The sequence below is a fragment of the Podarcis tiliguerta genome (assembly GCF_965153285.1).
Source record: "Podarcis tiliguerta genome assembly, chromosome: Z".
NCBI classification, from domain to species: domain Eukaryota; kingdom Metazoa; phylum Chordata; class Lepidosauria; order Squamata; family Lacertidae; genus Podarcis; species Podarcis tiliguerta.
In genome coordinates, this window is record NC_139553.1 from 1,877,193 (window position 1) to 1,903,607 (window position 26,415).

Here is a 26,415-nt window from a genome sequence, read left to right on the forward strand (position 1 = left end):
TCTGGATACGAACGCTTCGAGTTGCGGATGTGCCTCCAGGACAGATTACGTCTGCAACTCAAGGTTCCACTGTACTGAAAGAGGCCTCCAATTAAAACCTCAGCTGCAGCATCACTGGCTACCTTTATGAACGCTACTTTTCTCTCAGTCTTTCCCACAATACACATACTTACACTGCAGAGCTACTCAAACCAGCATAACTTACAGGGCTGTTCTGTGGACTATTAACCCAAAACATGTGAAGGCTCATACCATGGACACCAAAATATTGCCTGAGACAAAGAAAAACAGCTACAGAAATTTTACTGCACTTGTCTCAGGTACTTTTTAGTGGAAACACAACACAAACAGCCACTATATTGTCATCACTGCTAATAATACTGTCGTGATTATTATTTAAATATCATCAATAACAACAAAAACAACAACCCAGTTTATTCAGTAAATTTAACTTTCACCTTTCCTCCGAGGAGCTCAAGGCAGCAGGCAGGGCGGGCCTACTCCCCTCCCCCTGCTTTTATGCTCACAACAATCCTGTGAAGTAGGTCAGGCTGAGAAAGAGAACGACTGGCCCAAGGTTGCCCACTGTGTTTTATGACTGAAAGGGGATTTGAACATGCGCCTCACCACTTCTCGTGCAATACTCTCCATCACACTGGAGTCTTTGGGAATGGTGAGACAGAACAGAGGATATGCAACACCAAAGCAACACCAGGTGTTAGCAGGAGCAGCAGGAGCACCCAAACTCAACTGCAAATAATTTATTTTTATTTAACATCATTTGTAGACCAAATTATGAGGCCCTTCTTTGTGTGCCCGCTCCAAGAGAGCATTATCATGACAACAGCAGTAGCTTTTATGTTAGGAATGCAGAACCTGGTGTCCTCCGTAAATTGCTGTACACCAACTCCCATCAGCCCCACCCAGCAATGTGGTCAAGAATGATAGGAGTTACCAGCACAGGATTTAGGTGCGGGTGGTTCCGCCGCATAGGAAGGTAAGCCGAGGGGGTGCAAAACAATAATATGAATGCCTACATTTATACGGGTATCTACTGAGAAGATCCATAAAAAAGCAACTGTACAAAGAGGAATTACTGTTAAAATAAGTAATATAAGGAAGATTTGGTTACACTCCAGCAGCAGGAATCCACATAGGGGATGTAGTCAAGAAAGAAAGGATTGCAGAACCTGAAAGCATTTAGTGACCAAGGGGTGACATGACAAACGTTTGTAAGTGTTATGCATGGGCCAAATGAACCAACCCAAACCCTGCAATCGCCACCTGAGGCCCTTCTTCTTGTGCCTCCGCTGTGAGAGGTCCGGAGGGTGGTGGCAACACCAGAACGGTCCTTTTCTGTGGTGGCTCCCCGTTTATGGGATGCTCTCCCATAAACTCCCTGGCAGCATCATTATACACCTTTAGGTGCCGGGGGGGGGGCGGGTGGCAACCCTTCTTTAACCAGGCCTTGAGCTTATTGACATCCTATATATATATCCTTGGAAAGGGGTTTGTGGCAATTGGGGCGGGGGGGGGTAGGTTTACTGGTCTGTTTTGTTCTTGTCATTACGCATTTTGTGCTTTAACCTTTCATTTTCATGCTGTGGGCCGCCCTGGGATTAACGGATGTAGGACGGTACATACATGTCATAGCTACCCATAATAATAAATAATGGAGAGCCGGCCCCCAGCCCCACCCACCCCTCGATCCCCGAGACCAGGGAGGGCTAAGCGCCCGGCCAACCGCTGTTTCCACACAGAGGAGCGCCGACCCTCCCAGGGCTGAGGCGCCCGAGGGCGAGGGCGGCGGCTGCTTCTCCCTCCCTCCCTCCCTCCCTGCCGCCGCCCCCCCGGCCGGCCCAGCCCCGGATCCTCTCCGGGGCGGCCAGCGCCCTCCCGCCCCACAACCCCGCTCAGGTACGGGCTGGGCGGCGCCCGGCTTACCCTCTCGAAGGCCTCCGTCTGCCTCCCCGGGCAGCGGGAAGAGGAGGAGGAGCAGCAGCAGCAGCGCAGCCGCCGCCGCCGCCACCGCCGGGCCTCAGTCGGGCCGCCTCGCAACCTCGATCCCGCCCCCCGCCTCCGCCTCCTTCCCCGCCTCCCGCCGTCACGTGACCGGGGCTCGGCCGGAAGACAGGCGCCCGGCCACTTCCGGCTCCCAGGGCTTCCGGTCCCGCCCCCCCGTCCTCTTCCTTAGCAACCCTTCTATCCCTCTCCTCTCGGAAAAGAAAGAAGCGGCGCCGGAAGTGGGGCTGCGGGGGGGGGCGTTGCGGGGATTCAAGCTTCCGGTGGCAGAGGAGGAGGAGGAGGTGGCGGAGGAGCTCCGCTGGCCGCGCGGTCCTTCCCGCGCCCCTCGGGCCAGCCCCGTGGCTGCGCCGCCTGGGGGAGGCGGAGAGGAGGTGGGGTGAGACTGGGGGGCTGTGGCGGGGCCGGTGATCCTCCCCGTTTGCTCCCGTCCCAGCCGTTGGCTGGTGGAACTCGCGGCCACTAGACCTGGCGGAGGTTGACCCACCTCAGGAGCGCTCCGATTGCCGGTGGGGGTGGGAGGCGTTACGAGGCGGAGCCCAGCCCACCATCGCCCTCCGCATTCGTGACAGCGGTCCGCCGCCGTTTTTCTGCTCCGTAAATGCAGCTGGAGGTTGAGAGGCGTGGTTCGGCTAAAAGGAGGGAGTGGGGACGTGGAGGTCACGGAGTGGGACTTGAGGGTGGTGGTTGTTTTGACAGCTTGCTTAATGTGGACGGGAGAGCTGCTCTTTTGCTGCTGCAGCAGCAGCGCTGCTTCTGGTCTTCCTAGAATAGGCATCTGGTTGCATCTGGTTGGGGGCTGTGAGGACGGAGGCTGCGCTAGATAACCTTCTCTCACACACTGGGCCTGATTCACCTGCAGGACTATTCTTCACCCCACCTTGGGTGGCTTTAAAAGGGGACTGGAGGGATTCACAGAGGAGATAATGCTGTCAACCACAATGGCTATGTTCTGCGTCATGGTCTGAGACAGTAAACACTCCTGAATGCCAGGTGCTGGAACCATAGGAGGGAAGACTGCAGCCCTTGTGCTCAGATCCTGGGTTTCCTTTTGTGGCATTTGGGGTTGAGGACAGGTCACTGGACTGAGTTGGCTACTAGCCTGATCCTGCAGGCTCTTCCTATGCTCGCGTTGTGCCCCTGGGCAGTGATGGCCACTAATTTGGATGGCTTTTAAAGAGAATTAGCTGAATTCATGGAGGAGATAAGCTACTGCCAATGGCTGCTGAGCAAGATAGCTATGTTCCACCTCCGTGATTGGAGGCGATAATGCTTCTGAATACTAGCGGCTGGAAACCATTGGAGGGGAGAGTGTTCTTGTGCTCATGTTCTGCTCCCTGGTTTCCCACTGGTATCTGGTTGGCCACTGTGAGAACAGGATGCTGGACTAAATGGACCACTGACCTTATCCAGCAGGCTCTTCTTATGTTTCTCAGTGTGTTACTGTAGTGATCCTCTCTTCTCTGTGTTGAATTTGAAAGAGCCAAAATACAGTCACGTCAGGGGCTGGTGACCTTCAAGAAGGCGTCTGTGTATCTTTCTGGGGAGGAGTGGGCTCAGCTGGTACCTTCTGTGTGCAAAGTAGGTACTCTGTCTCTGAGTTGTGGCCTCAGCACCATCCCACACCAGCTGTGTCATCTAGGGCCATTTAGTCCAGCCCCCTGCAGTGCAATAATCACAGCTAAGGAATACCTGGCAAGTGGCTGTCCAGCCTCCCTTTCAAAACCTCCAGTGAAGCGGTTGGTGCCTTTGCCTTTCTCGGTGCTTAATGTCATTGGTAGGTTTAGGATGAGATGGTGCATCTGTGCTGCTTTGATTGCTCAGAAACACCTCCCCCCCCCCCCCCCCCAGTTATTAAGTTTAGTTTCCATTTTGTTTGTTTGTAAGGCTGGAGTCCTGTGCACACTTATCTGAGGGTAAGCTCCACTGAACTTAGTAAGACTTATTCCTGAGTAAATGCATTCGGGGTTGCACTGCAAATAAACTAATTTCAAAGGTACATTCCAACAGCTAATGTGATTTCCACGGACCAGTCACTTCTTTCAGCAATATTGGGTTTGGGACAAGCAGGGAAACTGAGAAAACAGTAATTATTGTGATGATGTGATCATTACGAGAGCTACAGGGGAAGAAACTAGTACAGTCTTGAAACTATTTCTTTCTGTGGCATTCACAGTATTCATCCACTTGCCCCTTTCAGGTTTGTCAACATGACCAAGAGAACTGATAGCCTCCACTTCCAGTTCGACAACTATGGGGACTCCATGCTGCAAAAAATGGACAAGCTGAGGGAAGAGAAGAAGTTTTGCGACGTCACGGTCCACATAGACAACCTTGAGGTTCACGGCCACAAGATAGTCTTTGCTGCTGGCTCCCCTTTCCTAAGGGATCAGTTCCTGCTGAATGACTCCAAGGAAGTGAAAATCTCCATCCTCCAGAGTTCGGAGGTTGGGAGGCAGCTGCTTCTGTCCTGCTACACTGGTGTCCTGGAGTTTCCCGAGATGGAGTTGGTGAACTACCTGACGGCGGCTAGTTTTCTCCAGATGAGCCACATTGTGGAGCGCTGCACACAGGCCCTGTGGAAATTCATCCGGCCAAAACATCAGCTTGAAAACGAGGAGGGGAAGCAGCCGCAGCAGACTGACTCTTCAGAGCCAAACGAGTGCCCAAGGGTGGGGAGTAAGGAGGAGGAGGAGGAAGATGAGTCCTTGCTTCCAGACTCTCCATGCATCCAACCCTCTGAAGACAGCCTGGACATGGACGATAGCGACATCCAGATTGTGAAGGTGGAGTCCATTGGGGAGGTTGCAGAGGTCAGAAGCAAGAAGGACCAGAACCAGTTTATTTCCTCAGAGCAGCAGAACAGCCTCCACTCATCAGAGCCTCAGCACTCCCTCATCAATTCCACGGTGGAGAACCGAGCTGGTGACCTGGAGCAAGGCCAACTCCACAACTACACCCTCTCGTACATGGGGGGAGACAGCCTCATCATGGCTTCCAAAGACATGTTTGGCACCAGCAACCGGGGAGTGGACAAAGGCCTTCAGTGGCACCACCAGTGCCCCAAGTGCACACGTGTTTTCCGGCATCTGGAGAACTACGCCAACCACTTGAAGATGCACAAGCTTTTCATGTGCCTGCTGTGCGGCAAGACCTTCACACAGAAGGGCAACTTGCACCGGCACATGCGGGTGCATGCGGGCATCAAGCCCTTCCAGTGCAAGATCTGTGGGAAGACCTTCTCGCAGAAGTGCTCCTTACAGGACCATCTCAACCTGCACAGTGGGGACAAGCCCCACAAATGCAACTACTGTGACATGGTTTTCGCCCACAAGCCCGTCCTTAGGAAGCACCTCAAGCAGCTCCATGGCAAGAACAGCTTTGACAACGCCAATGAGAGGAATGTCCAGGACATTGCCATGGATTTTGACTCCTTCAGCTGCAGCTCAGGCACAGACTCAAAAGGCTGCCAGCAGGCCGAGGCCAGTCAGGTGCTGGACACCGGGAAACTGGCGCAGGCAGTGCTCAGTTTGCGGAGCGAAAGCGCCTGAGCGAATTGAAATGGGTGATGGAGCACCTCTCATAGAATCATAGAATCATAGAGTTGGAAGAGACCACAATGGCCATCGAGTCTCTGTGAGCATTGGGGCAGGAAGAGCCGTGAAGAGCTGCTTCGGGCTTTGGACTTGGGTGTCAGCCTAAGAGGCTCTGCTGGATGAGCTGTGGGGGCTGAACTGAAAATTGTAGCAAGTCTTCTGCCCTAGAGTGGTTTGATGTGTTTGGTGACTCCAAGTGTCTTTGTCCCTAGCATGGAAAGAACAGAGGCATAAGCCTGCCTCCTTTGATATTTAGGTAAGGCAGCGCTGGATGGCCCCCTTTTTCTGAAGGGTACTTGAATTGTACCTCCAGGAAGCAGTTACCGGTTTGTGGGCTGAAGGAGTAAATACAGACATACCCTATGATAGATATGTTTTTCAGTGGGCGGGGGGGAGGGGGGATCTTGAGTTCTTATGGGGAGAAAGCACTGGATAATTATAAGCTCTTAATATTTGTTAGTCCATCTGTGATTTTTTTAAACTGTATTGTTTAACATTTGATACTTGCCCTCTGTTCTTCTTACCCTCTAGCTGACCATTTTCACCCCTAAACTTGTTTGACTGTTGTGAGTGAAGGTCGCTTTCCTGATTTAAAATGGGTGAAGGCTGCTGCTACAGAATATGGCAATCGCCTCTGTGCCTCTGCCCAGGCTGAGTTCCTGTCCCCAACAACCCAACCCACCCTTTGTGGAAAGTATGTGCTTAGACTAGAAAGGCTAAACTTGCATGCCCCAGTTGTCTTTGTTTTCTTCTGGGCCTTTCTCTCATGTTGTTCCTCTCATCTGAAGTGGCATCCGTTTTTCTGTCCAGCAGCCAGCCAGGCTCCCCCTCTTCTGCTTTGTATGGCTTCCAGGCTTCCTCCTGGAGCCTCCCTCTTGCCACACCTGACTATTCCTGTCCTCACCCGCAGTGTCTCTTTGTTTCCTTTACCTCCTCAGTCCTTGATCTCACCCTCAAGCCCTTCCTTCTATGACACTGCAAGCGCCTGGGCCAGTATCTCCCCCTGCATTGTGGATGCTGCTTGGAATCCTGTAGGCACTTGTGAGATAATTCAGATGTCCTGTTACAGGTGGTGAGGTGGAGTTGGCATAACTGGGCCCCTACCACACCTCCAAGACATCAGAGCTCTTAAGGTGCAGGAACCCAAGGTGGTTAGCGGATTGTTACCCTGAGTCCTCCCAAGCTAACTTTTGGGATTACACCTTTGAGGAAGGAAGAACACTTGAGCAGTCAAATAATGGTTAAATATTTATTATTGTGAGTTGCAGCATCAGTGTCACCCTGCAGTCAGGCCTGCATAGCAAGATAGGAGTCTCTTGGATTTTTCAGACCGACCCTGGGCTACCTGTCCCTCTGCAGCGTTCTCTTGGCAGACTGCTGTGGAAGCAGACTGCTGTGGAAGAGCTGGAAGCAGGAAATAGAACAGGGATTCTCTTGAGGGAGTCTTTCTCACTTCTGTTGTGAGGCTGAACTGTAAGGGAGGGTGATACATGCTGCCATGACTTGGAAGGAATAGCATTCAATTTTGCATAATGCTGAGGGGACTGGCATCCAGGGGTGGGGGGGGCAGGGGGTGTTGCCCCAGGCACACAGTTTGGGGGGCACAAACCAGCCCCCTCCCCGCATAGATCCCCATTGCAGCCTGGCTGGTGGTGGGAGCTGCATAGCAGGGAGTGTGAAGATGACCTTCCCCATTCTTCATCCAGCACACAAGCACTCTCCCATCCACTGCTGGAGGCCCCAACCAGTGGGCCAGTGCTTCTACACCTCCTGCCCCCACTTTGTGCTCAAGCGCTCTCCCAGCAGGGGCAGGAGGTGTGGAGGGGGGAAGAGCACCCTCCGCGCTTCACCTGGAGTGCATGCGCTGTTCCTCGTCTGGGGCCTCTGCTGGCATCTGCCCACAGGAGCCACATCCACTCATTCTTGGTGCCATGAGAAGTAAAAAGAGAAGCAGGAGAGTGCCACAAGCTGAGACCCCCTCCCGCCCCACCCCCACACACCTTGTTTGTTCTCCCATCCTCTTTGGCCAGGTTCACACATACAGTGGTACCTCGGGTTAAGTACTTAATTCGTTCTGGAGGTCCGTTCTTAACCTGAAACTGTTCTTAACCTGAAGCACCACTTTAGCTAATGGGGCCTCCTGCTGCTGCCGCACCGCCGGAGCACGATTTCTGTTCTCATCCTGAAGCAAAGTTCTTAACCTGAAGCACTATTTCTGGGTTAGTGGAGTCTGTAACCTGAAGCACTGTAATACTAAGCCAAGCTATGACTTAAATGTGAATGAGAGAGTGTCTAGGTATTCACAGCAAAAGCTTGCAAGCTCACCAACCCTGCTGCTGCTTTGCCATGTTTGGCTTAGCATTCTGGTCTAATATTGGCTGTTTGCTGTGTCTGATTTCAAGCAAGCCAGGAGCTGTAGCCAAAGTTTGTTCGTAGTTTATTGACCGCAGTTTGTCAAGCGTATCCACCCTGGAGTTTAGCTCTGGCAGGGATGCAGCAGAGCAGGAAGATGGTGGAACATTTGAGGCGGTTTATGCTGTGAGTACTCACCCATTCATACACTTAGCCATAGTTTTCTTCAGCTTTACATGCAAACCAGGGTCTTTGTCTCACTTCCTCATCTCTCCTGCTTCCCCTGTTGTGAGGCAGGAGGGAATTGTAAGCATTAATTTGGGGGAGGGGTGACTCCTATTTCAGCTAGCAGTTGGATCCTCCTTAAAGTGTCCAGCACAAGGGCAGTGGGTCTGTAGCCCTCCAAATGTTCCTGGGCTACAGCTCCCCTCATACATGATCTTTGGCAATGTTGACTGGGGCTTATGGGAGTTCCACGGCGGGGTGGGAGGCTCTTGATGAAATGTGGGTGGAGCCACAACCCTCATGAACCCCACCCCTTTTCTCCATGTCAGCAAGTGCGAGTGGGTTGGGCCCCTTGTGAATTAGCACAGGGTAAAAGCTTTGCAAATACCCCTATTGGAGAGAACATAGGCTGCTTTTGATCTGTGAATGTGCTCTTGTACGCAGGACCAAAAGACCACTCAACGTTGTGTGTGCCAAGTCATCACAGTGGCTTCGAAATAAAACAACTGCACCACCTCCTAATGTGAAATGTGATCCGTGATCATTGTCAGCAGCTTTGCAAGGTTGGGTGGGGAAGTTTCCGAGCAGAATGTTATTCATTACAAGAGAGCCGGGGGGGGGGGGTGTCGCTAAATCAGCAGTGGGGAGCCTCTGGCCCATGGGCCAAGTCAGCCCAGCTGGGCTCCTAAATTGGCCCGTGAGGCCATTTTACCTCAACCCACAAACTACTGCCCCACAGCTGATGACATAGGTGACATGAGATATGGGACAGAAAAATACATGGCTGCAAAGCAACTATCAGGAGCCTGGTTGCTGCTTTGCAAGTTAATGGCCTTTGTGGTTGCCTGCTTGAATCTCATCTTAGCCACAAACACACCAAGTGACCCTTATTTGTTTAATCAGTACATTTACAGATTGCTTGTTATTCACCAGTATCAGCGCTTTCCTTACAGTAAGGAAAATCAAAATACATAAATTACACTAATCACAAGCTTAGGTGGTTTACCTTAAGATTACTCCAAATGCAAACATACAGAATATGCATACTATCTGTGTCTATATAACTTAGAGATGAAGGGGGGAAACACTAGGCAGCCAGCCTGATGCAAGTTCACATAAAGCACACTCTTACCGCAACCACTCACAATACCACTCCTGCCATTCACACAAACGCTACAACCATTTACTTCTATAAAACACGTATCTCCTCCAGCCGGAACTAATGCACAAAGCAGCCAGTCACCCTAAACAGTACTTGGAACCCCATGTACTGCACGCTGTAGATGGAATTTTGGCAAATCCCTCTTGATCCCAGCCTGTTACACGGGAATGATAATACTACCATAAGGGGCTGTTCTAAAAATGAATGAGGCAATGTAGGCAAAGCTGTGTGGCCTGAGGCAGATGGGAGTTGTAGTCTAAAATGAGTGGGGGGGGGCCCAGTCAGCAAATGCCATACTACTGCAATTCTTGGGGGGTGTATTCTATCCATTATGCAAGCCTCTCAATCTAATATAACTAACCACTAGTGCAGGGGGAGGGGAGGAGACCAGCCATACGTCCATTTTATCTTCTTTTTGTCTGTCTTTCTTACTTATTCACTGGAAGTTATACCTTGCCTTTTGTTTAGACATCGATGTTCAAGGCAGCTTAGACAAAAAACACAGCCATCTGTCCAAAATGTAAAATAATGCCGTCTTAGAAATAAAGAAAAAGGTCAGCAGGTTATAGGGGAGAGATATGAAAGACTCTCCAGAGTTTACAGCTCATCACTGGAATGTCAAGGAGAACTTGCTGGATCAGGCCAAAGGGGGCCCATTTAGTCCAGCATCCTGTCACCGTAGTGGTCAAACCTGCAAGCAGGATCTGAGCAGCACAAGAGCCCTCTCCCCTCTTATGGTTTCCAGAAAGTGGTACTTGGAATCGTTGGAAAGTTAAAAAAAGTATACATTTTAACTTCAGGTCGTTTTCCATTCTGGCCTGCTGATTCGAAAGATGCTCTCTCAGAACAGAAGCAGTGTTGTCTTGGTATCGTTAAGTGCAAACCCAAAGCATCCAGGCAAATGAGGTGGAAATGGCAGAGCCATTGGTCTTTGGCAGCACAGCAACCTCTTTGGATATGGTGAATAACAGGACTTAGCTGGTCAACCAAGGCCCTTGTCATACAAAGAAACTTGCTTTGCATACTACTAGATTGCAAACCTCATGGATTCAGGGTCACAGGCCTGCAGGGGACTCCCCAGGTATCATCCAGATTGACCCCCAAACCTGTAACAGTATTTTGGGGGAAGATGATTGGGACTACAATCAGCCCCAGCATCATGCAGTCCTGTTGCGGAGGCTGATTGGAGCTTCCCTCCAAACCATTTGAAGGCCAACAGGCTAGATTAGGCAGACCTCCATCCCTCCCAACAAAGCCTGTTCGTGGCAGTTTTGGATTGGGGCCATTGGGTGCTCTCTGGGGCTGACGGGACCTGGGAGCCCAGCAGTGTTTGAAGAGCCAGAGTTTCCCCATCCTCAGCCTGCAAATTAGAGACCACCATAATACGAGGCAACAGTCTCATTCACTTAGACTAGTTTTCTTTCACAGGGAATGACCCTGCTTAAGGTTTGTGCCCCCTCCCCACATTTAAATAAGGCTAGTTTTACGTAGCATTCAGCTTTTATATTGTGGTATTAGTTAAATTATTGCGAGCCACTCTGAGTATGCTGCTTAGAGATTTTTTTTTTTAAATGTTAGGTAGTTTATTAATGAAATAGATAAATAAAATAAAGCATGAATCCCACAGTTATACTATGGAACATAAAAAGACCCCTGCTGGGTCAGGCCAAAGAGAGCCCACCAAGGCCAGCATCCTGTTCTTAACAGTGGATACCCAGATGCTTGTGGGGAGCCTGAAAGGGTCTTCTCCTTGCCCATTGTTCCCACGAAACAACTGGTATTTTGAAGCATTACTGCCTCTGTCCATGGAGGCAGATAGATTAAATGATACAGAACCGATCACATACAATAAAATGATAGCGAATACACTGGCAGCTGTCTGGATACTGGTAAGCATATATTTGGGGTGAGGGGGTCCATTTAAGTTCCATTCACAGGAGTAAAAGGTAAAGGGACCCCTGACCATTAGGTCCAGTTGTGGCCGACTCTGGGGTTGCGGCACTCATCTCGCTTTACTGGCCGAGGGAAGCGGCGTACAGGTTCTGGGTCATGTGGCCAGCATGACTAAGCCGCTTCTGGCGAACCAGAGCAGCGCACGGAAACGCCGTTTACCTTCCCGCCAGAGTGGTACCTATTTATCTACTTGCACTTTGACGTGCTTTCGAACTGCTAGGTTGGCAGGAGCAGGGACCGAGCAACGGGAGCTCACCCCGTCGCGGGGATTCGAACCGCCGACCTTCTGATCGGCAAGTCCTAGGCTCTGTGGTTCAACCCACAGCGCCACCCGCGTCCCATATATTCACTGGGGAATGGGATACAAATACATGAAAAGGGATAGAAATTCATAAGAAAATGTGGGAAGGAACTATATTATAGGAAAGAGGCTCTGCGCTGCTTGCCAAAAATTACATATACAGAGCTGCAGTCAGCAGATGTCCTCTGGGATGGTGCGTGTGTGTGTGTGTGTGTGTGTGCCTTTTGTTACCTCTTTCCCCCCTGCTGGTTGAAAAAGTTGCAGGAGCAGCCAATCAGGAACAAGGTGCATGCATTTTGGGAGGCTATGGGTCTGCTGATGTTTTTCCGGGTTAGAGTGAGAGAAGAGGTGATGCTCAGAAGGACTGCCGGAAGTTTATTCCTTCGCCTGAGCCATCTGCATCCTTGCCTGGGAAGCGTTCCGTCTGGACCTCTTCCACACCCCTGACTGCAGCAACCGGTGAGCAAGGAGCAGGGAATTGGGGGGTGTTGCATGGGGGGGAGGGGAGGTGGAAGAGAGTGCAAGGCAGCCTCAGCCGGCAGGTCCCAGGGCTTTAAAGGGATGCCTGGAAGGAAGCGGGGAGCTGTCCCACCTGAAGGAGTTCCGGGAATAAGCTTGCATCTCCATCGTTGAAGGAAATGTTGGCATTGTGCCTCTCAGGCAAGAGGCAGAGAGCAGGGCTGTTGTGCAGAAGAGGGAAATTTTAAAGGGTTGCTGATGCTGTTTTGTTTTGTTTTCCTCTTCCCCATCCTGGCAAAATAAGCTGCACCTGCTGAAGCACATATAATAATGATGATGATGATTTAGTTATTATTTATACCCCTCCCATCTGGCTGGGCTTCCCCAGCCACTCTGGGCAGCTTCCAACCAAATATTAAAATACAGCAATACATCAAACATTAAAAGTGTCCCTAATATTGCTGCACTGTTGCTAAGCCAGTGGTTCCCAAACCCATTTGGTTCTCCACCACCCCTAGTACCGCGAACTCACCCCCACGGCCCCCTATCCAACCCTATGGAAAGCTATTTGCATGACCCACTAGGGAAGATAGTAGCACAGCAAAGTTCAAAACAGTCACAATGAATTGTGCATTTATTGGAATTTCAACTAAAACTGTGCAGTTTAATTAATTAGACAAAAACGATGAACTTGGTCCAGTTATACCAGCCCTTCGAAGTCTGATAGTCATTTACACCTCCAGCATGCGTGCGCACACACACACACACACCCGCTTAGAGGAGTGGGGGAGTAAATGAACTGTGCTTCCCTTTGATGCTGGTTAAATCAAAACATGGTGGCTAATCCCAAAGACCAGCACTTGGGATGGATCAGTTCGGGGGGGGGGGGTGCACAAAGGGATGGAGCCTGGAGTGATGGAAAGCATCAGAGGACTCCTTCTCTATTGGCGGATATTCCTGTTTCCTTTAACATTTTAAATATATAACGCAGGGCCAAGTTCAATGTATACTAATATACTGCTAGTATATAATGCCCTTAAGAGTTTGGGACCAGTTTACCTGTGAGAGCGCTTTAGTAATTATTATTGTTATTATTATTATTATTACAACTCTGTCTTACAGGCCCTAGCGGAAAGAAATCAGATCCCGCAGGGCCCTGGTCTCATGAGACAGAGCGTTCCACCAGGCTGGGGCCAGTGCTGAAAAGACCCTGGCTCTGGTTGAGGCTAATCTGACTTCCTTAGGGCCCGGGACCTTGAGGGTGTTGCTATTTATGGACCTTAAGGTCCTCCGTGGGGCATACCGGGAGAGGCGGTCCTGTAGGTACGAGGGATATATATCTTAGATATATATTATGCTATACATCCCCAACTGAATGCTTAAATCTGGAGAACTGGTGCTGTTAAAAGTGCAATACTGTACATTACCCATTCCAGATTTGAAATCTTTTAGTGTGGCAGCACCTACACTCTGGAACTGCTGAGTTTGTCATTCGACGAGACTAAATGTCTAAATGTCTAAAAGAGCTGTTTCACGGTTTTCCCTTATGTCTTATTCCTTTGTCCTCTTTGTAAAGTGCATTGAGGGTTTTCTGTTCTTTTCTTTACAATCAAGAGACATGTAGCCAAACCACTAGAATTTTGCAATTTTGCAAAGTACTCTTTTGTGCGTTCTTCTGCAAGAGATAGTTGTGACTATCCCTCTGGAAAAACTTGCAAAGACAGGAGGCAAAAGGTTTATCCTTATTTGCAGTGGGCAATCCATGCATCTCACAGATTTTTCACGTATCTGATGAAGTGGACTGTAGTCTACGAAAGCTCATGAATGCGCTAGTCTTTAGGGTGCCACAGGACTGCTTGTCATTTAATAAAATAAGAAGAGTCCCATTGGGCTCTGTCTAGTTGTGCATACTGTTTCCTGAGCCCACAGCAGGGCATGAACACAACAGCCCTCTCCGGCTCTTGACCGTCCGCAGTGACTGGTATCCCAGGGCACATTGCTTCTGATCCTAAAGCCAGTGCATAGCCTTCATGACTAGTAAAAAAAAATAAAGGTAAAGGACCCCTGGACAGTTAAGTCCAGTCAAAGGCGATTATGGGGTGTGGCGTTCATTTTGCTTCTGGCCAAGCGAGCCTGCGTTTGTCCACAGACAGCTTTCCGGGTCATGTGGCCAGCAGGACTAAACCGCTTCTGGTGCAACAGGACACCATGGTGGAAGCCAGAGCGCACAGAAACGCCGTTTACCTTCCCGCTGCAGCAGTACCTATTTATCTACTTGCAATGGTATGCTTTCGAACTGCTAGCTTGCCCCATCGTGCGAATTTGAACTGCCGACCTTCTGATCGGCAAGCCCAGGAGGCTTAGTGGTTTAGAGCACAGTGCCACTTGTCTCCCACATCATGACTAGTAGCCAGTGAGAGCCTACCCCCTTTTTTTGGGGCTTGAAGGCTGCATCCACCATTGGCCAACCCTCATGAGACTTTATGCCAGTGGTGGGTGTGTACACTCTACACTGTCTGTCACACACACCCCTCTCCTCTTTGCACTACCAGCACTGTTTCTACTGTATTTCTCTTTTTGCTGCCACTCCCAAAATTGGCGAGTTTTTGCTGGTAGAAACGTTCGCTTGGAGGCCTTACTAAGCCCCTGGGATGAGAGTCAGCCACCACTCTTTTAAAGCCTTCTAAATACTATTAGAATTATTTAACCACATTCTAAACTACTGTTCCAAAGAGCTTTACACACACACAAATTTAAAACAGTCAAAAACACAAAAGCAGCAAATACATTTAAAACAAGAATAAAACCCTACCAGCCTTTCTCAGCCTGTGGGTCCCCAGATGTTGTTGAACTACAACTCCCATCACCCCTAGCTAGCAAGGCTAGAGCTCAGGGATGATGGGAGTTGTAGTCCAACAACATGTGGAGTCCCACAGGCTGAGAACTGCTGCAACCGGTGGGCACTTGGGATAAAGACTTATCCAGCCACTAAAGCATCTCTGAATAAAAATGTCTTTGACTGTTTCTGGAATGGGCACATAGTGGGTTATTGATTGCATCTCAACAGGAATGTGCTTCCACAGGACAGGGGAAGCCACACTAATTCCTATGTGCTCCAAATTCCTATGGAGTGAGCTTCTGAGGTCTTCGGACCTTACAGGAGAAGCTCTCCTGCAGACTGCAGTGATCTAGTGCGTGGATAGAGGGACAAGGTTGTCTCTCAAGGAACCTGGTCCTGAGCTGCATAGGAACTTATATGTCAGTACCAACACCTTGAACTTGGCCCAATAGCAAACAAGTGGCTGCCAGCACATCTAAAGGTAAAGGGACCCCTGACCATTAGGTCCAGTTGTGGCCGACTCTGGGGTTGCGGCGCTCATCTCGCTTTATTGGCCGAGGGAGCCGGCGTACAGCTTCCGGATCATGTGACCAGCATGACTAAGCCGCTTCTGGCGAACCAGAGCAGCGCATGGAAACGCCGTTTACCTTCCCGCCGGAGCAGTACCTATTTATCTACTTGCACTTTGACGTGCTTTCAAACTGCTAGGTTGGCAGAAGCAGGGACTGAGCAATGGGAGCTCACCCCACCCCGTCACGGGGATTCAAACCACCAAACTTCTGATCGGCAAGTCCTAGGCTCTGTGGTTTAACCCACAGCACCACCGGCGTCCTTCGCCAGCACATCTAGCAGCAGGGAATTCAATAATTTTAACTCTGCCTTGTGTGAAGATGTTGCTTGTTTTGTTTGTCATTAATCTTTCACCCTTCAGCTTCCTGCCAGGATTCCACTATGAGGCAGAGTGAGGCAGCTGCCTCAGGTCACAAATATTGTAGGACCCACTAAACTAGGCCATTGTCGTTGGGGTGCAGTGGAGGATATTCAGATAAGTGTCTCCACCCCCATCGTTCAGCCCGGACACTGAGGTCAAGCGCCGAGGGCCTTCTGGCGGTTCCCTCATTGTAAGAAGCCAAGTTACAGGGAACCAGGCAGAGGGCCTTCTCGGTGGTGGCACCTGCCCTGTGGAACACCCTCCTACCAGATGTCAAAGAGAACAACAACTACCAAACTTTTAGAAGACATCTGAAGGCAGCTCTGTTTAGGGAAGCTTTTAATGTTTGATGCATTACTGTATTTTAATATTTTGTTGGAAGCTGCCCAGAGTGGCTGGGGAAGACCGGCCAGATGGGCGGGGTATAAATAAATTATTATTATTATTATTATATTATTATTATTATTATTATTATTAACAATCTGCTGAGCTTCGTATGCAATGCACCTTTCTTTTTTCTTTTGTTTCCACCACCCCACTTCCCCAAACAGAATCACCACTATGGCGGCCGACTCGGATGTGCTGCACTTCCAGTTTGAGCAGCAGGGGGGCGCCATGCTGCAGAAGATGAACCTGCTGAGACAGCAGAACCTATTTTGCGATGTCTCCATCTACATCAACGACACTGAGTTCCAAGGGCACAAAGTCATCTTCGCCGCTTGCTCCACGTTCATGCGGGACCAGTTCCTGCTCACCCAGTCCAAGCAGGTGCGGATCACCATCTTGCAGAGCGCCGAGGTTGGCCGGAAGCTGCTCCTCTCCTGCTACACGGGGGCTCTGGAGGTGAAGAAGAAGGAGCTTCTCAAGTACCTCACGGCTGCAAGTTACCTGCAGATGGTGCACATTGTGGAAAAGTGCACGGAGGCACTGTCCAGGTACCTGGAGATTGACGCGGCCGTGGAGGGCAGCCGGGCCAGCTCTGAGAAGTGCCACTCCTCCGAGACAGAACTGGGATGCAGCGGTGGCTGCCCTGAAAAAGACTGTGAAATCATTGAGATTTCTGAAGACAGCCCTGTGAATTCAGAGGATCATATAAAACCAGAAAAGGGGGACCTTCAGCAGAGCTTGCTATCAGAAACAAAGAACGTTAAAAGCCCTGAGATATCAACTGTCAAGATAGGGTATAAGGACAACGAAATCTGCATTATCCGAATGGATTCCATCAGCGCTCCTAATGTGGAAGGCGAGCAGTTTCCACAGCCGTGCACCTCCTCCAAATCAAACTTGTACTTCCCAGAGACTCAGCACTCTTTGATCAATTCAACAGTGGAGAGCAGGGTCACAGAGGTGCCCAGGGATCAGTTCCAAGACTTTGGCGGGGAGAATCCGGAAGGAGCCAACAGAACGGCCACAGGCGGGTTCCAGAGCCCAGGGGACTCTGCTTACTCCTGGCGGCACCAGTGCCCCAAGTGCCCCAGGGGATTTCTCCACCTGGAGAACTACCTCCGCCACCTGAAGATGCACAAGCTGTTCCTGTGCCTGCAGTGCGGGAAGACATTCACGCAGAAGAAGAACCTGAACCGGCACATCCGTGGGCACATGGGGATCCGTCCCTTCCAGTGCATGGTCTGCCTGAAGACGTTTACAGCCAAAAGCACCCTCCAGGACCACCTGAACATCCACAGCGGGGACCGGCCCTACAAGTGCCACTGCTGTGACATGGACTTCAAGCACAAGTCTGCCCTCAAGAAGCACCTGACGTCTGTACACGGGAGGAGCAGCATGGACAAAGCCACCTTCGACTCCATTACGGAAGTCAGAATAGACTACGACTAGTGGGAGGGGGAGAGGCTTTGTAGGGCAGGTTTGGGAAACCCCCAGCCCACCAGGTGAGGGGTTTTCCACGTCACCCTGCGAGGCCGTTTCCTACAGACCACGCCCACTTGCCCATCTGCCAAAGTCACTGGGTTGACATCAGTGGATGGGTGGGAGCGCCTGGTACAATTCTGCTAGGTGCCGCTTTGCAAAGTAGACCCCAGATGTTGACAAAAGTGGGACCACCCAACCATCTGTCAGCAGCCATCAAAATGCACAGCTGGCCCATGAAGTGGGGGGGGGGTAAAGATCTGGCCCACTGAGCCAAAGGAGTTCTCCATCTCTATAATAATAATTTAATATTTATACCCTGCCCATCTGGCTGGGCTTCCCCAGCCGCTCTGGGCGGCTTCCAAAAATATATATATTAAAATACTGTAATACTGCATCTCTAGTGTGCAGTAAGGTCAGCTCCTTTGCAAGTATAGAGGTCAACCTCTCTTTTGGATCTCAACCCTACAAGATGGGTGTTTAGATGTAGCACAACATTTCTGCTGGTGATGTTCATGGAGGCTTGTTGGAGAACCAGTTGCCCATCCGAGATGAGAACATCCTATACGCAAACAGGAAATGGAACAAAATTAATCTCCCCCCCCCCATCCCTTTCCGGTGGTGGGGGGTGAGTTGTCAACAGAGGAACAGATGTGTGGGGTGAAGAAAAAAACTTTAGGAGACTTATTTTACTTTTGCACAGCACTTCGTTTTTTCGGTTGCTGGTGGTGATTATGATGTTATTATTATTATTAATTACTATTGCTATTATTATTATTACTAGTAGTAGTACTTTTTGCAAGACGACTTGAGCCTAAATCTGGAAAGAAAAATTAAGTCTTGGACCGCTGGTGTTTTAGTGGAGGCAACTGTGAATTAAATATTTAATGGGTTGTTACTGATTTCTCTCATGGCAAGAAAACTGTGCAGCTGCAACGAATGCTGTTGGATTTTGTGCTTGCATGGAGCAGAGACCACCACGCTTTATCTTTTGTTGTTTCTTAAAAGAAGGTTACAGCTTAATGTTTGCCTTAGAAGCTAGAACCTTTAACTGGGGGAGGCCAGTGGCAATCAGGAGGACCAATCAGACTCCCAAGGCTTCAGAGTGTGATTGTAACCAGATCAGTTTCAGCTGAAGATTTTGCTCTGCTCCTTCTGGCTGAAACATGTGGACTGGTTTGGTGTGCGTTGGTGCCGGCACGTTCCACTCAGTGAACAGGTTAGGTTATCTCTATATGATGTATTCATTTTCTAGTGGATTTCCTAAGTGCTGTTTAATTATTTGATGAAAATAGGCCTCAGAGATCTGGTATTTAAGGATGGTGGTGAAAAAGACCAGAAATTTATGGCACTGTTGTTTCTTTAGACCATTTGTTACTCTGGCTTACCTTTGTATGTTGTGTCATAAAAAAAAGAAGGTATCTACAGCTTAAGTTCTCTCTCTTCCCCCTAGACCTGGTGGGCTTTCGCATGTTGGGAGCACCTGGTGTTTGCAGCCAGTGAGGATGTTGTTAAATGGTGATTCTGGGTTGGGTGTGGAGGGAAACACCCCCCACCCATTTTAGGGGAAGTACAGTGGGCTACATCAGGGGTAGATCATCTGACTTGCATGCAGAAGGTCCCAGGTTCTGTCCCCGATGGCACCTCCAGGGAGAGCTGAGAGACACTTCTTGCCTGAAATCCTTTACAGCTGCTGCCAGTCAGTGTAGACAGAATTGAGCTGCATGAACCCATGGTCTGACTTCCTATTACAGAAATTTTGCCCTCCTCACTGGGTGCTTGAGTGTGCTGCAAAGCATAGTGCCGGTGGGACCCAAGTCACCCACAATCTTAATTTTATGAGAGGCAGCTTGGTGTGAGAGGTTTGGGCACTGAGTCTTTTAAGTGCAGTACAGTTGCCAGGAAGCCATGGATCCGTGTGTTTTTTTGGGTGCAGGCTGTGCCCATGGACACGACGTGTGATTTGATCGTTAGTTTGGGGTGGCCCAATGCCAGAACCCAGAAGATCCATGAGGATGCGTGCTTCGAAACCATGTTTTTTGCCCACAGTGTTGCCAGGAAGTCGTGGATCCGTGTTTATTGTGTGTTCAGGCTGTGCCTATGGCCATGATGTGTGATTCGACAGTGAGTTAGAGGTGGGCCAATGCAAAAACCCTGAGGACCCATGAGGATCCATGGTTTGAAACCACGTTTTTGCGCTATGGTGCATTATCTAACAATGCCCCAAGTTTCCAGCCAATCTGGTGCAATTTTGAGTCAGGTTTTGCTTTTGTATGGTGCATAGCTTTGCTGTGGGGTCCTCGATGCTTTATCCAACAGGAATCTGATGCAATGGCTGCTGTTACTGGTCAAGGTGGACGATGGATGTGCTTTGCAGAGGCACTGGCCTTGATCATGTCGTGTAGCACCTTGCCAATTTTGGCATTATTAAGTGCCATGTCATTTCCCCCCTGTTGTTGTAAAAGTTTGCCACAACCTTTGTTTCTGGTCAGCTCCATCTATCCTGACAAAATATAGTATACACACAGTTTATACAGTAACGGAGGCTGTGTACACATTACCAGCTTATAACATATACAAGTTGTTCTTTTTTCTCAATTTGGGTTGAAGCTGGTTTGTGGGGAAATGCATAAAAACACAGCACTTTGTAAGAAATAGAACGACGCACTGCTTCCCAAACCAGCAGTAGGAGCATACTGGAAAGGCAAAATAAAATGTGTGTAAAGGTAAAGGGACCCCTGACCATTAGGTCCAGTCGTGGCCGACTCTGGGGTTGCGGCGCTCATCTCGCTTTATTGGCCGAGGGAGCCGGCGAACTGCTAGGTTGGGAGGAGCAGGGACCGAGCAACGGAGCAGGGACCAAGCACATGGGGATTCGAACCTCCAAAACTTCTGATCGGCAAGCCCTAGGCTCTGTTATTTAACCCACAGCGCCACCTGCATCCCATAATGTGTGTTCACAGCCTTAAACTGACCTAGGCTTTCTGTGTTATATGATCTTCTGGTTTTGGCTTTTTGTAAATTTGGATGTCAATTTTTTGGTATGCTAATAATAAGCTACAAGCTCTAGCTTAACAGAAAAGTCTGTATTTGAGTGGTGTCCTACTGCCTGTTTAAAGGCTTATCTTCCTCTCTCCAGCCCATTGTAAAAGAGTTGTGTTAAGTGCTAATTTTTACAAGTTGTCACTCATTGCCTGCTTTGTCTTCAGGGCATAACTATGGGAATGGCAGCTTTGATATCCTGTTTTCTTGGCTGACTTGCCAGCTGAGTTGCATTTCCAATCCCCCTCCAAATGACTTGTAGTGAAAATAAAGTTTTCCCACAGCTGAAGGACATATTTCTGATGCTCTTGAATGAACTGAAAGGACTGCAAACCATGCTGAACTCTTCTGGAACAGAGAAGAGAGGCCTTTTTGCGCAAATCAAACCATTTTCTTTAACTAGTTGGAAGTTCCTTGATGTTGCTTTTTTAAGTTGTGCCTCCTGATCTATAAGCTTCACATTTCAATAAATATTGCCCTTTCAACCCACCAATTTCTTAAGAAAAAAAGACTTTACACCTGAAACCCTAAATGCACTTGCTAAGAAGCAAATCCCAGTGCTACTTACATATGAAGAATCGCCATGAGTGTTGTGTTAAAATTTTGCTTCTCATAAATGTATGAGCACCATAAATTAATTTTCAACAGCACTTAGTGAACAGTTATGCTCCTTTTAATTATATTATTTCTTCCTATTCACATAATCCTGTGAATTATATTATTTCTTCCTATTCACATAATGCTGTATCCAAATCCATTCAGGTCCCTAAGAAGACAATTAAAAAAACAAACCATAGTACAGTTATACCTCGGGTTGAATGTGCTTCAGGTTGAGCGCGTTCGGGTTGCGCTCCGCGGCAACCCGGAAGTAACAGAGCGCGTTACTCCCAGGTTTCGCCGCTCGCGCATGCGCAGACACTCAAAATGGCATCACACGCATGCGCGGAAACGGCAAAATGCGACACATGCAGACGCACCATCGCATCTTATGTTCCTTTCAGGATACGAACGGGGCTCCGGAACGGATCCTTTTCGCATCCCGAGGTACCACTGTATTTCAGATATAGGCTGGTGCCTCCAGACCATTACAGGCTCATATAAGTTCAGCACAAACAGTTGGGCCTGGTGAGCATTTAAGGTCCCCAACCCTAATCTGCGAGTTGCCATCTGATTGGATTTTATTCTGATCCTGATCTGATTTTAGGATGTATTTTAAATTGATTGCCTGTTTTTATATTAATGTCATCATCATCATCATCATCAAACCTTTTATTGGCATCACATACAAACATCCAAAACAAATAAATACAGAATTACCCCAGTGGCACAAAATATTTGCTAAAAGAAAGGAGGCAGAGCAGTCTATCGTCACATCTCTTGGTCTCCAGGGAGATCAGATGTCTGCAGTGTACTTTGATGACAAAAAACCAAATAGAGATATTTAGCCACTAGCTCCTCATCATTCTCCAGTAATAGAAAATGTATGACCTCAGACTCTGGTTTCCATTTGGGGATACAGAGTTGATCCAGAAATTGCTGACGGAGATCAGCATATAGTTTACATCTGAGAACGATGTGTGTAAGGGTTTCCACCAGGCAGTCTTCGCATGGGCAAGTTTTTTCTTCTTCCACCCTGCCTGAGAACCTTTCCAAATGAGGTTTTATTAGTTTTATCAGCATTTTATTAGCTTTTACTAGTATTCTAGTATTTTATCGCTCGGTATCTTTTTCTTAATTATTTTAATCACAAAGTTCAAGCTAAAAGTTTTAGGGAACATCCCGGAGAAAGCCTTAATTAGCTCCTGCTCGACTCAATCTACCAACTACTTATCAGCAGGAGAGGAGATCAAACTCCCTAAACCTGGAAGGATTCCGAGTTTCCTGATTTACAGCTGAAAGCAGTAGCAGCTGCATCTCTGTGAAAATGTCTAAGAAAAAGAAGCCATTGGCTTCATCTCCACAAGTGAGCCCATAGCAGAAGTGCAAGCAGAGTTAACTGGATGATTTTGTAAGAGCCCAGAATACAGAACCTACCGCATCAGAGTTCATTCCTAGATAGGTGGGGACGCTTTAATGGGTGGAGACCACCCAGGGGAGAACGCAGAGATGAGCGCCCATGAACCATGTTTTGAACTGCTACCCGAGAGGGCACCACTCTATGCAGGAATACTCGCGGACCACTGTCTGCTGACTGCAAGAGCAGTGGAGGAAATTAACACCAAACTAGAAAAGGTAACGTCACTGCTGGCTGAGTTGGTGCTTTTGGCGGCCAGAAATAGCTCCCTCAATACTAAAGAGACTGACGTAGTGTTGCACTCCCTCAAGACCACTGAGCACAGGGGTGTAACCGGTCTGGATCTGACAACCGAGAGACTACTAATAGCAAAAATAACAAAAGTGAAAGTAGGGACTTGAGCCTACACTCAAGTAGCTCTCGATGTACTGTCATACTTCTTGTTACGTTCGCTTTATCTTACGTTTTTTCAGGTTGCGTCCCACAGCGACCCGGAAGTACCGGAAAGGGTTACTTCTGGGTTTCGCCACTCGTGCATGCGCAGATGCGCAAAATGATGTCGCACGCATGTAGAGAAGCGGCGAATCGCAATCTGCGCGTGCTCAGACTAGGGTTGCGTTCCTTTCATGTTGCGAACAGGCCTCCGGAACGGATCCTATTCGCAACCAGAGGTACCACTGTATATCCTTTCAACAGTATGCTGTCTTACTAGAAATCAATCGCTAGTGTGAAGAGAAATCTTAAGCTTTTACTAAATATCTAGTGTGACAATCTGATTGTGATATATTAATGTGTTATACATTTGATGTTAGCCGCTCTAAGCCCGGTGTTGGCCGGGGAATAAATAAAAATTATTATTATTATTGTATGAACCCTTCCAACTTCAGGACCTCAGGGGTTACCCTCTTTTATTTCTCCCACTCCTCCCCACCTGCTTTAAATACAGAGGCCGATCCGCACCATTTAAAGCTCACAACTCCCTCCCTCCCTAAACCTGGGAACTGTAGTTTTACCCTCACAGAAGCTACGGTTTTCAGCCATCTTAACATACTACTGTTCCCAGGATTATATTTTTTTTGGGGGGGGGGAGTCATGTGCTTTAAATGTATGATGTGGGTGTTCGCCAAATCTTCTCCCTCTTCATTTCTATATTGCCACTCCAGACAGAATCGAGCTACAAATGTATGGGGAGGAACTGAAGGATGAGCAGGAGGCGCCTGTCAATACTTTTATCTTTCAAAAACTACAGGGTGGCGAGGGAATACACTATTATATTTATTTTCTTCATAAAGCTTTCATAAAAGCAAAACTGTATGACAGAAATGATAAATATTACTAAATTTATTCGTTTATTTCTATTCTCCGAGGAACTCAAGGTAGAATAATACATGGTTCTCCTCTTCCTCGCTTAATCCCCACAAGACTCCTACGACGATTGTTCTGTATCGTTACAAAATGAGTAGCAAAGAAAATTAAAACCAGCCACGACCGAATGTTTCTAGTGCGGTGAAGTGCAGGGGTGGGCTAGATGACCCTCGGGGGTCTCTTTAACGCTCTATCGTTCTGTGATTGTACGAACGTGCGCGAATTACAGGAAGCGCAGCCGCGGCGCACGTCGCCTCTTCCGCCCGCCGGCCTCACTTCTGCGCAGGGCGCACGCGCGTTGCACAGCGGCCGGCGAGCTGGAACGAGGAGCGGTCGTCGCTGCGCGGCATCTATCGTCGCTACCGATCCCATCTGGGCGCTTCATCTCTGTGGTATGCCCTTCTGACGCTTCTTCCTATCTCCGTGCCCAGCAAGCGCGCCTCCGTCCACGTGACTTTGGGTGGAGGTGGGCGGGGCCGCGGCTGCGAGGCGAACCCTCGCGAGAGGTGGGGCGGGCCCGATCTGGGCGGGGCTCCCGGCTGTCACCGCGATGAGGAGGCGCCGTCGCCGCCGCCGCCGCTGGGCTGCTCCGGGGTGCGCCCCTGAGGGGGTGTGAGGAGAACCCGGGCCCTCCTGCAGGTAGGGGGCCCGGGGAGGCGGGGGCCCAGCGGCGGCTGTGAGGCGGAAGGCGGCCCCGCCCCCCTTCTGCCCTCTCACCCCGCGGGCCGAGGGGGTGAAATGGGGGGAGGGGAGGGGGCGTGGCTCGTTCCCAGCGGGGGGGCGAAGAAGGGCGACCCTCCATTCCCCACCCCCCTGTAGTGTGCGTTCCCGCTCCCCCAACTGCTGTGCGGGGAGGGGGCTTCCCTTTCAGCGTGGGTCGTCACCCTCCCCCCACTCAGAGCCCAAAGGGAATGGCGATTATTTGAGGGGGGGCACGGGGAATTGTTGTTTTGGATGTCATCTCCCTCTCCCGCCCCCCCCGCTTCAAAAAAGTATTGGTAGTCCGTGGGGTCGGAAGAAAGAGAGAAGCCCCCCGCCCCCAATGCACACACAGGCTGGGCTCCCCACCAGCAGCCCCTCTCGGGAACAAGGCTCGTGGTCACTGGGGGCTGATGGGTTGCTGGTGGTGAGCTGGGCGAGTGCTGCTGTGCTCCTGTGTCCTGCTTGCGGATTGGGGAGCCCTTCTGGTTAGCTGCTGCGAGAAACAGGCAGCTGCACTAGTCGGGCCTTTGGCAAGGGACCCTTTTATGTTTTTCTGTGTAGCTGGGCTGCACAGGGGTGGGGTGCCCTGGGTGGGTGCCTCACACACACTAATCCCCCCCCTCTTGGGGCAAGAGTTTGTATGAGGAATAGGGGGAACTCTCTCCCTCAAAAGAAGAGGGGTCGTGTATTTGTACACCGTTGAAACACATCACTTTGTTTCATCTCACCCTCCCAGGGCTAGCCTAAGTTATTCTGCTGCCCAAGGCAGAACAGCAGATGATGTCTCTTCTCCCTAACCACACTGGATCTTGATGCATAGTACTCAAGACCGAGGTAGCTGCCTTAGCACTCGAGGAACTAATCCCCAAAATTGTTTCTCCCTGTTTCTAACAGTGAAATTGCAACAAACAAAATAATTAGCAATTTGTTGCCCTTTCCTGATACCCAGAAGCAGTTGCCTAGGTTGGCTGCCTTAGTCTGCCTAATGGTAGGACAGGCACTATGTTCCTTATCCCCTAGCCCTCTTCTGTCATCTTCTTTTGCCTCCACTTTCAACTTTCCTTGGTTATTGGAAAGTTTGACAAGAACAATGTGAGCACCCCCTGCCCCGAGATGATTAAAATGTTGGGTATGAGCTTTCAGGTTGCACAAAATGTATCTGCAGGATTCTGCAGTCAGAGCTCAGATTTTTAAAAAGTGTGAGGTTGCATGCCCAGCATGTTAATATGTTCGGGTCAAGTATATGCACATGAGCAGACAGTTAAGCCAGGTTGCTAAATGCCCCAAAGGACTGCTTTAGACATGATAACTTCTGTACATGGGAAATACTTATCAAAGAAACAGTACACAACGCATGCCACTGCTTCCCAGGCTACATGTGTATTGTGTTTATGTCACATGTGATGATCTATGTATGCTGTTTCACACATGGAAGTGTTTTTCCTGTGGGAATTCTGGTGTGCTCGGAGCAGCCCTTTCATTCTAGGCAAAAGGCACCACCATTTGCCTCCTTGTCTGCTTGTCCTCATGAGAGTTTAAATCAGGGATGGAGAATCTGCAGCCCTCCTGGTGTCGTGGGGCTTGAA

At 49.4% G+C, this 26,415-nt stretch overlaps 4 protein-coding genes and 1 long non-coding RNA gene across 14 annotated transcripts in view; 4 read left to right on the forward strand and 1 right to left on the reverse strand.

Annotated features, from left to right (window-relative positions):
* RABGAP1 (RAB GTPase activating protein 1) overlaps positions 1–2,132 on the reverse strand; it is a 96,110-nt gene extending 93,978 nt beyond the window's left edge. The window contains exon 1 of one of the 2 annotated variants that reach the window (XM_083422950.1): positions 1,945–2,132. The gene's annotated coding sequence lies outside the window, so the exon portion shown is untranslated. The remainder of the gene's footprint in view (positions 1–1,944) is intronic. The other variant, XM_083422952.1, reaches the window with a different exon arrangement.
* Positions 1,895–5,598, forward strand: ZBTB26 (zinc finger and BTB domain containing 26). Of its 6 annotated transcripts, none has more exons than XM_083423116.1 (2): positions 1,895–1,917; positions 4,223–5,598. In XM_083423116.1, the coding sequence occupies exon 2, from the start codon at positions 4,233–4,235 to the stop codon at positions 5,571–5,573; it is 1,341 nt and encodes a 446-aa protein (XP_083279242.1). In that variant the 5' UTR covers positions 1,895–1,917; positions 4,223–4,232; the 3' UTR covers positions 5,574–5,598. The 6 variants fall into 6 exon arrangements, with proteins under 6 accessions (XP_083279242.1, XP_083279245.1, XP_083279244.1 ...); XM_083423119.1 differs by lacking the exon at positions 1,895–1,917 and adding an exon at positions 2,273–2,396; XM_083423118.1 differs by lacking the exon at positions 1,895–1,917 and adding an exon at positions 2,289–2,401.
* A 61-nt stretch (positions 5,599–5,659) lies between these two features.
* LOC310669377 lies at positions 5,660–8,724 on the forward strand. Its single transcript, XR_014507156.1, has 2 exons — positions 5,660–5,874; positions 8,640–8,724. It is a non-coding gene; the product is annotated as an uncharacterized lncRNA (long non-coding RNA).
* Positions 8,725–11,841: 3,117 nt separating this feature from the next.
* On the forward strand, positions 11,842–21,037 carry ZBTB6 (zinc finger and BTB domain containing 6). Its single transcript, XM_083423120.1, has 2 exons — positions 11,842–12,070; positions 16,392–21,037. The coding sequence occupies exon 2, from the start codon at positions 16,402–16,404 to the stop codon at positions 17,674–17,676; it is 1,275 nt and encodes a 424-aa protein (XP_083279246.1). The 5' UTR covers positions 11,842–12,070; positions 16,392–16,401; the 3' UTR covers positions 17,677–21,037.
* A 3,548-nt stretch (positions 21,038–24,585) lies between these two features.
* The window catches only part of RC3H2 (ring finger and CCCH-type domains 2), a 49,460-nt gene continuing 47,630 nt past the window's right edge, over positions 24,586–26,415 (forward strand). For 2 of the 4 annotated variants that reach the window (XM_083422903.1, XM_083422905.1), the window contains exon 1: positions 24,608–24,766. The gene's annotated coding sequence lies outside the window, so the exon portion shown is untranslated. Of the gene's footprint in view, positions 24,767–26,415 lie in introns of all 4 variants that reach the window. The other 2 variants (XM_083422902.1, XM_083422904.1) reach the window with 2 other exon arrangements.

Excerpts from the sequence above, each read along its gene's own strand:
- ZBTB6 (XM_083423120.1), top strand. The coding sequence starts at position 16,402 with ATGGCGGCCGACTCGGATGTGCTGCACTTCCAGTTTGAGCAGCAGGGG.
- ZBTB26 (XM_083423116.1), top strand. The coding sequence starts at position 4,233 with ATGACCAAGAGAACTGATAGCCTCCACTTCCAGTTCGACAACTATGGG.